Source organism: Strongyloides ratti (genome assembly GCF_001040885.1).
Source record: "Strongyloides ratti genome assembly S_ratti_ED321, chromosome : 1".
NCBI classification, from domain to species: domain Eukaryota; kingdom Metazoa; phylum Nematoda; class Chromadorea; order Rhabditida; family Strongyloididae; genus Strongyloides; species Strongyloides ratti.
The window spans coordinates 8860293-8870614 of NC_037307.1; the positions used below are offsets into that span (position 1 = coordinate 8860293).

A 10322-nucleotide genomic window follows, 5' to 3' on the forward strand; every position below is an offset into this window, starting at 1 on the left:
ATGGATGAAATATCAACATTAACTGCACTATCAATTAATTTAGATGATGAATTATCTGAATCTTCTTCATTGAAAACGGCTATAAAAGAAATATCCACTGATAATTCTAATCTTCATTCATATTTACAAACAGCTACTGAAGATCCATCAACAGCAACTTCTAATTTATGTTCTTCTATTTTACAAACAGCTAAAAATGAATATTCTGATGTTCTTCAAAATTTAGAAAGTTACTTGCAAACTGCTACAGAAGAACCAATTACTGGAACTCAAGGTGTCAGTTCTTATCTACAAACAGCCACAATTGAACCAAATACAGCTATAGATAATATTAATACATATTTACAAACTGCTACATTTGATCCATCAACTGCTGTATCTAATTCTTCAATTTTAACAGCTGTAAATGAACCTTCCACAATTATTAAACAAAATTGTACTTCAAAATCATTATCACCTATGTCAAAAACATCTAATTATACATATTCAAAATATTCAGCTTCACCAGCTGAAATTTCTGTTAATATAAATAGTGAACCAACTTCAGAGGTAAATTCTGTTGCAGCAACATCAACTAATTTTGAATATTCTAAATATTCTGCTTCACCAGCAGAAATATCTGTAAACTTTAATAATGGATTAAAATCTGAGACTGGTTCAATTGCTTCAACAACCAGTAATTTTAAATATTCAAAATACTCTGCATCTCCAATTGAAATAAGTGTTGAACTTAAAGACAAACTATATTCAACTAACACTAATTCAGAATTTTCATCAACTCAACTTTCAGAAATGTCTGTTACAATGAATGGAGAAAGTTTCTATTCTATTGGTATAAATGATACTAAAGAGATTAGTGTTGAACTTGATGAAGAAGATTCACCATTGATAAAAGAAATGTTCTCATTTTTCAAAACATATCATAAACATCAGAATGATCCCTTCTATGATCCAAGTTATGATTTCTTAGAAAACGATGAAGATTTAGATGGACAAAATTTAGTTTTTTATCCTTATTAACAATCATGTGATTTTTTAAAAAAAAAATTATTTAAAATAGAAAAAAATAACATTTCGTGTGATTTTGATATATATCGTAATTTATGTAATATGATAAAGTTAATGTATTGTATTTTATATTCCATAATGAACATTATAAATACTTTATATCTTATATTTTTAAAGATAACTAAAATCTTTACTATATTTTTTATATATAAACTTAATGAAAAAAAAAGAAAAACTAAATGTTTATTTTAAAAATAATTTTTATAGATGAACCTTACTTTTAATATCTATTGATTACAAGATCACTAAAGATATCAAAGAAAAAAGTTGCATAAATAAAAAATACACGTTACCAGTATAATGTTAAAAAGAAAAGTTTAGTGAATTATTTATCCATCAGCTTTTGGTGGTGTATACCATCCAGTATTTTTATGAAATCTCGATAAATGTTCATGGTAAGCTTTTGCTTTTGCATGATTATAGGGAGAAAGATTAGCAAAGTTTATCCTAGCTTTACCTTTGACGAATGTTGCTGCAATTTGAAGAATAACCGATTCCATATTATAAGCTGATGACCATCCTTGAGTAGTTAAAAGTTCCATACATATAGCACCACCTCCCAAAACATATCCACCGTTTATTTGTGGAGTATGAACATAAATAAATGGAGGACTCATTGGATAGTCATCCTTAAATGTTACTTTAAGAACAATACCTTCTTCTCCTCTTGTTTCTTTTAATTTTTTTAAATCATCATACAATGGAGATTCATTATCAACACATCTAAGAATAATCTTCCATTTATAAATATTTTCATCCTCTAATTCAATAGAAAAAATACCATTTTTGTAGCTATTACATTTATAAACATCTTTTAATTCTTTCATTATCCTATCAGTAGCTGTTGTACTACCAATCATTGGCACATTTCGAATACGATCTTCCCTTGCTTTAACTTTTAATTTAACCAAAGTTTCTTTGTCCTTTTCATTCATATCATTTGCATCATTTTCCACAGATGACGATGGTTCTTCTGTATCATCATACTCCATTTCATCAAACATTCCAAAATCATCTTCATCATCAGCATCTTCGTCCTCATCCTCATCATCATCATCTACCCCTTCTTCCATATCTGAATCACTTATAGCTCCCTCTTCAACACTAAGTTCACTTCCCTGTCCTTCATCACTTTCTTCAAAAGAAACAGGTGGAGATATTAACTGAGAAAGTTCAAGAGGTGCTTCTAAATTTTTTAACACACAATATTGTGTAATTAAATGATTAATTTGTGGAAGTAATGTAAAATTATTAGTAGCTTCAGATAATTGAGCTAAAATTGAAAAAACAATTTGATCTTCATGTTCAGTACACCAAATAGAAGGTGTTTTTGGGTAATTTTCAAGAATATTACATTGAACATCAAAAGTTGCTTCACCAGGAAAATGAAAATTAATTTGTACCAAATCTAAAGTTGCATCGGTAACCTTAAATTAAAAAAAAAATTGATTAGAAATATAATCAAAAAAAAAATATTTGATAAAACATACACTAATACAAGTATGACTAAGTGGAAATAAATTTTTAATATGGATAATATCTTCCTTCAATTTTTTCATACAAGCCATTTTAAAGTAAAATATTGATAATACTTATATGAATAATCACAAGGAAATGAGATGAATCTAAAAAAAAAAGACATTGTTAAAAAAAAAAAGATTTAAAATCAAAAATCACAACAAAATGATGAAATATACTCTGTAAAATATTATTCCACACAATATAACGTAAATATTATACGAATAAAACATAAAATGACTGCTGTAGATTAAATTAGAAAATAGACCGTTTGTAAAAGTCTGTCATCTTTTACAGACATATAATGTGTATTATATTCATCAATAACCAATAGTTATTAAAAGTTACTACAATATATATATCATATAAATAATAATGTAAAAATTGTATCATTTAACCTTATATGGAAAAATATAACAAAAGATAATAGGTATATATAAATGACATAAAAATTACAAAGAAAAAAAAAAGCCAACTTTATGGGTGATATATATTTTAAAATAAAAAAAAAAATGATAGAAAAAATCCACTACAATTTTAAAATAAATTGGAAAGATAAAATACTATAGTTGTTATCTCTCTTAATAATTAACTTTAAACTTTAGATATATAAATTAGATTAAAAAGATAAAATATAGTAAAATTTTAATCCATCCTATTTTATGTATGTATATATATAGTCCTATTTAGTTTTAATATTTCAAAAATAATTTTACCAGACTCAGAATATATAAAAATGCAGTCCCATTCGTCAACAATATAATCAATAATGGACGATTTAAAAGACTCTAATATAAAATAAATGCACTTTAGCTTAGTGTTTATATTTAATAATGATTCATTAATGAATGCTTTAAACATTTAAATAAATAAAGTTAACCGCTTTTAAGACACGTATCAATATTTTTTTTTTTACATTGATTAATTCTAGTATTTATTTTTTGTTTTTTTATAAATTATACTTTATAAAAATTGTTTTTAGTTGATATATTTAAATTAATTTAATATATGTGAAATATTTTTCCTACATAAATCTGTATGTTTTTAATAAATCTAGATAAATATTAAAAATAAAAAAAAAAATTAATTTAATAAAACCCTTAGTCTTCATACTAATAAATAACTTAGGGACCTAATTATAAAATATCATTTAATCTTTTAAATAAAAAAAAATTTATGTATTATTATAATTATAATTGAAAAAATGTAATTTTTTTCGAGTTATTTTAATACTAATGAATGAGATTTTTTTTTTAAATTTTGAGATATAGTATAAAAATTAATTTATATTAGTTGTTATGAAACTTTTTAAAAAAAGATTAAAGAAATATTTATAAGATAATGTCAAATAAATATTTAAAGATAAATAAATTATCTTGTCATTATTATTTTAGTTAAATATTCAAATTTTAAATATTTTGAAAAAGGGAAAAACTATAAAATTTAAATAAAAAGCAAATAGGGATATGAAAATTGATTTTTTTTTCAATGTTTTTGTTATATATTTCTTATAAATAAAAAAATTTTCAACCTGAATTGTCAACAACCAAAATACATTCGGTATTAAGTTGACTTACAAGTTGTAAAAAAAATTTATTCAAAATTCTAATATTTAAAAAAAATAATAAAACAAAGTGCTATAATTATATATTAATCATTATAATAAGAATGTTAAAAAGTAAAAAATAAAAAAAAAACAATTCAAAAAAAAAACAACGCGTCTACTAATCTAAGGATTAACCAGAGAAATATTTTCAACTGAAAGTATTCTATTTAATGTATATATATATATATATTGATCCAAAAATTGTATATAAAATTTGTACATATATAAAAACGTACTACGCACATATACAAAGTTATACTAATATTCTTTGCATCAAAAAAAAAAAAAGTTGAATGTTGCTACTAAGAATCGATGTTAAATAAACCACATCACGATATATGTCTTTATACATAATTACTACTGCTAATCAAATAGACTTTGAATGATTATTATAAAATATACAATATATAGTTATTCTTATGAATAATTCTACTTTAAATCTTTTTTCTCTTTGAACATGTAGTATAAAGGTTTATTTTTATATATAAATGAAGAAAATTTTATATCTCCACTTGAAAATATTATTCTTTGGTAAAGGGCTTTTAAGGTAAACTAAAAAAAAAAAAAAATTAATACCCAAATTTTTTTTTATAACTTACTACATAAAGTAAATGTCGACCTAAATATTCTTCAATTTCTTTATCTGGATTATCATTATCCAATGGTATATTAAAATATGGCTTATCCAAAAATCTACTTTTTAAATATATTTTCTTTAAATTAGTAAACATTTTGAATACTTTTGGAGTTAATTCATTTCTTATTTGATGAAGACTTTTTTCTTTTGAATTTAAATCGTTATCTCCTTCAATCAATTCATTTTCTTCATCACTAGAACTATTTTCCAATTTAATATACTCTTGTTCAGCTACTTTATATCGAAATTTATAAATTTCTGGATCATAAATACCATCAAATAGATTAGAATTATTATGATATTTAACTGTTATTAAAATCCATGAAATAAAAGACACAATAAAATATAATATATTATATGGTGGTGGCACAGCTGTTCCAAGATAAAAGGCATCAAATTTTATAATTGAATCTTCGTACTTGAACTCGTCGGCCGCCTCAATTATAGCTTGTTCAGCTGTCCTAACTAACATTGAAACAATAAGATTTAGTAAAGATAAAATAAGAATACCATAAAATACAGCAATAACACATTCACCAACATTTTGTGTTAATTTATGTTCAACAGTGGGTGGATCTATTGTTGAGGGACCTGCTTCACCAACAACAATTGACATTTCCCATGGAGCAAGATATCCATATATAGACCAATATAACATTTTTTGTGTAGTCCATACATCTTCATAATAACTCATTTGTGATATTTCACCCTCATTAATATTTCCATTTTTAAAAGATTTATTATAACTATAAGGTCTAAATATAAGTTGAATACCAGCATTAAATGATATAATAATAATAAAAGCAATAAAACTATATTGAATAATAACTTTAGCACATTTTGCTACACTAATAACAATTAAACCAATACATTTAAATTTCATTAAAATATAAAATAATCTCCAAATTAATATTATACAACCAATTGCAAAAGTTAATTCACATATAATAGATACTCCAAAAGGATCCCAATGTCTTCTATTAATTTCATATATACCATCATTTGTTAATTCACCAACAGTTGCACAATAATGATAAGCAGAAATAATATAAAATTGACTTATTATAAAATCAAACCATGTCCACCATTTTATCATAGCAACTTTAAAACCTAATCTCCAACATTTATAAATTATTCTAACAAATAATCCTAATCCATATAAATAAAAAAGAAATGGAATACCAATATCAAATCTTCCACTGGGAATTCTTGAATATTTTTCATTATTAAAAGCTGTTCCACGAAAATTTACTTCAAATAAAATTAACATTAATATATATATAAAATTATCAATTATAACATATGCACGTGGATTAGCCATCCTTGTAAATAATGTTCTACTATCAATAAATTTTTTTTGAAGTACATTTACTACATTAGGATCACTAAATATATCTTTAACATTTGCCTCAAAATATGTTCCTATAATAGGAAAAACAGATTTTATATATGATAATTCACAACCATTTATAGATGATAATAAATTTTTAGCCTCTTCTGGTGTTTTTGTTGCTGTAAATAATTTTTTAATAAATTTTCTAACATTAATAGCTAAATTTTGATATGTTACTTCATTAGCTGGATCTAAAGATGATGTTTTATCTAATTCTTTTAATAATTTTAATGCTGAAAGTAATGGATCATTTGTACCATACCATAAAAAAGCATCACTTGAAATTGCTCTATAAAAATCTAATCTTAATACATTAATTAAGGCTGGATAAATTTCATAAGTACAATTAGAACAAGTACAATCTAAACGATGAATTTTAGGTAAAGAATGTCTTAATTTTAAAAATAATTCTACCAGCCTATAATTATTTACCAAACACGCTTGAAACAATGGAGTTATATATGGTGGGAAAAATTGTGAATTTTCAATAGTAAAATTAAGGTCAATATCTGGATAGTGCGATTTCAATATTGTCAATAAACATTTTACTACTGAAATTTGATTATAAAAAATACCCAATAAAATACATTCTTTTATCCCTTCTTTAACATTCCTATAATTACCGGAACCATGAAAAAAAACTGCAGTACATTTATCTACAAATTCTTCACAATCCTATGAAATAAAATTTTTATAATTAAAAAAAAAATTTTTGATAAAAACAAAAAACTTACAGGGCATAGAATTTTTAATGATTTATAAAATTCTGATGCAAATGGAGAAATGTAATCACCATCATTTTCTTGTACATAATCATTTCTATAATCCGTTGATTGTATAATATGTTTTCCTATTTCCTCTTTAAATGAAGTTTTTTTTCCTATTGAAAATGCTATAAGACGTGCACCAACTTGACCACGTAACATTTAATTATATTATTAAAGCTATTTTAAAATAATTTAAAGAACAATAAAATAAACCATATTTTTAAATGTACATATTTAGTTAAATTTAGGACAAAAATTTTAATATTATTTCATTGTTTACCATAATTAACATTAATTGTTCTATTAAAATGCCCTCTTTCTATAAATGTTTTCCTTTCTAAAAATATTAACATTAACCAGGGCAATTGATGACATTATCTAAAAATTGTACATACTCCATACTTTATCAGATATAAAATAAAAAAAAAAAAAACACGAGTTTCGAATGATGGTTAAAGAAAAATAAATTTAATTTTGTCTCATAAAAAATCGATTGAAAATTTAAATAACTATAGTCTCAATATATTTGATAAATAATTGACTGTCAAAAGTTTGAAAATACCAAAAAAAAATGATGTTGAAAAATAAATTTAATTTGAAATTTTTTACAATCTGAAAATATAAAATTTTTCCTGTCTAAATGATAAAATAAAATTTATAATACTTGTCATGCTAAGTAATAACAGGAAAAGCAAAATAATCAAATAATAAATTATTTTTTTCTTAATTTTAAAGTTGGTTTTTTCTTTACTATATATATCTTTTTTATCAATTTTAATTAATTCAAATATTCATAAAAAACTTATTTTTATCTTTTTTTATAACTTTAAAAACTTTTCAGGTTTTGCTTAATTATTTTTAATATAATCAAATTACTATAAAAAGTTTTAAATAAAAAATTTATTTAAAAAAGGTAAAAAAAAATGAGGAGGGATTAATTTTAAAAATTATATAAACATTTTATTATAAAAATTCATATACATATAAATATAATTAGATGAAATTTGTATGTCAAATTAGTAATTTAAAATATTAATCGTGTTAATGTCTGAAGATATTTCTTTGAATGACAAATGATTAAAATTTTAAAATTTTTAGAAATTATACTATAAATCATTTATATTTGAGATTGATTGATTAAAAAAAAAAAGTTTACTAAATACAATTAATCGTATTATAAAATTGTAATATTTATCAACCTAAAATAAAGAAATATTATTTAAGTAACTTTTTCTTATACTATAATAAACTTTTATCAATTATAAAGAAAGGAAATATCTAAAATATTTAGAAAAATCAACAAGTTTATGTTGTTCTTATTTAATAATATAATATAAAATTATAATTATAGTAATATAATTACATTTGATATATATATACCTTAGATTACATTCTTGTAATATAATATTATCTTAAAATTTTTATTAGTTTATTTTAAAAAAAATGTATAAATCATTAAATATTAATTAAAATTTAATATAAATTGATAAACAAACTTTATTCATTTAATTTACAATGTTAATTGGCAATAACAATTAAAAAAAAGTTAATTGTTTTAAACAAAAAATTGATAAACAAATGATAGATTCTTTTTGTCAACCACTACATTGAATGAATCAGATAAATTCACCATAAAATTTAATATAAATTTAAAAAGAAAAAGTTTCTTCTCCAATTATGGCATAAAATAATTTTCACTTTACTTTATTTATCAAATTCTTTAAACATGTATAATATTGTATACAGTATTTATTTTTGAGTCATTCTATATAATAAAAATTTTACCATATCAAATACAAATACAATTCAAAAAAAAAAAAATTGTTTTAATACATTTCTCATCATAATTTTATTATTCATATTCAAAATTTTTATATCAATTGAAGTATATTTTTTAAAAGTTATTATCGTTACATAACTTTATATTGATGAGACATTATCATACAATCAACAAAATATCAATAATAGTATAAGAATAAATGAAAGGGAATACTATTAAAAATTAAGATATAACGCAAATGTGATTTTTATTTCCAGATAATAAATAGTCTGTTTTTTTTTCTTTATTTTTAAAAATAAATTATCTTTTAGCAAAAAAAAAAAATTTGTTAAAAAATTATATCATGAAAGATGAAAAAAATCAAAAAGCAAAAGATTCTTTTAAATAAGTTTTCATAAATATATTTGCAAGTTATATTTTATTTCACCTATTAAATAACATTTAATTTTTCTACACTTTTTTACATCTAAAAAGATATTTATTTTTTTTTCTAAAATCATTTTCTGATATTATTTAATAAATAATAAAAAAAAAATTAATAATAATGACATTTTCTAGTTTTAATATTTTAAAATTTTATTTCACATAAAATAATGTATTAATAAAAAAAAATTATTATCATTATATTTTTAAATATCAATACTCTTAATATCATATAAATTTAAAAACTTTAAATATTTTAATATTAAGAAAATTGTATTATGTTACCTTAAACGTAATGTGAGGTATATAGATAGATCTTATCATAAAACAAGAAATAAATATGATTGATAATAAAATTCTTATAATTTTAACAATAATGGTTAGTTTTAAAATTAACATAATTTATGAAAAGAGAAAATCAAACAATAAATAAAAATATATTTTAAGATTTTCATCAAATAGTTATTTTAAAAATAATATTGACATCTATACAATCAACAGTAATATTAAACACATTAAAAAGTTTAAAGTATATAATATATTTATAATTAAACAAAAGATATAAATCTGAATTATTAATTAGAATTAAAAAAAAATGTTTAGTACTTGGATTCAAAATAATGTTTATAAACATTACTTATATAATGTTTTTTTTTTTTCTAATGTTTTAGGTCAAAATATCAATTACCAAGTAGTATATAACTTATAAAATTAATTAAAGTAATATGATATTATCTTCTTTAAGTATATTGAATTATTTTAGTAATAACTTTAAGTTTCTATATGAATCATATTAAAAAAAAAAGTGTTAAAACATTCTATCTAATATTTCTATTCATCAACAAAAAATTAACATTATTTAGATATTTACCGACAATACTTTGTATTGTTCTTTAAAGTTATCCGCTATGTTTATATTTATTATTATATAATTAAATATTTTAAATAATAATTGTATATTATAATAATAATGATTTAATTAAATTGTACTGTAATAATTAATATATATTTATAATAATTATTAATATATTCTTTTATATTTTTTTTCTTAAAAAAAACCATCTTCATTATAAGAAATATCTTCAAATAAAAATTAACAATATAAAATGTATAGAAATTTTAAATTTTTT

At 21.0% G+C, this 10322-nt stretch overlaps 3 protein-coding genes across 3 annotated transcripts; 1 reads left to right on the top strand and 2 right to left on the bottom strand.

Annotated features, from left to right (window-relative positions):
* On the top strand, positions 1-1020 carry SRAE_1000276600 (Hypothetical protein; the record flags this gene model as incomplete). Its single annotated transcript, XM_024649880.1, has 1 exon — positions 1-1020. The coding sequence occupies one exon, from the start codon at positions 1-3 to the stop codon at positions 1018-1020; it is 1020 nt and encodes a 339-aa protein (XP_024503713.1).
* A 377-nt stretch (positions 1021-1397) lies between these two features.
* Positions 1398-2636, bottom strand: SRAE_1000276700 (Ubiquitin-conjugating enzyme, E2 domain and Ubiquitin-conjugating enzyme/RWD-like domain-containing protein; the record flags this gene model as incomplete). The annotated part of the gene is made up of 2 exons (XM_024649881.1): positions 1398-2495; positions 2559-2636. 2 exons carry the CDS (start codon positions 2634-2636, stop codon positions 1398-1400), a joined length of 1176 nt encoding a protein of 391 aa, XP_024503714.1.
* A 1985-nt stretch (positions 2637-4621) lies between these two features.
* On the bottom strand, positions 4622-7148 carry SRAE_1000276800 (Short transient receptor potential channel 5; the record flags this gene model as incomplete). The annotated part of the gene is made up of 4 exons (XM_024649882.1): positions 4622-4744; positions 4792-5294; positions 5340-6897; positions 6957-7148. 4 exons carry the CDS (start codon positions 7146-7148, stop codon positions 4622-4624), a joined length of 2376 nt encoding a protein of 791 aa, XP_024503715.1.
* Between the last annotated feature and the right edge of the window lie 3174 nt (positions 7149-10322).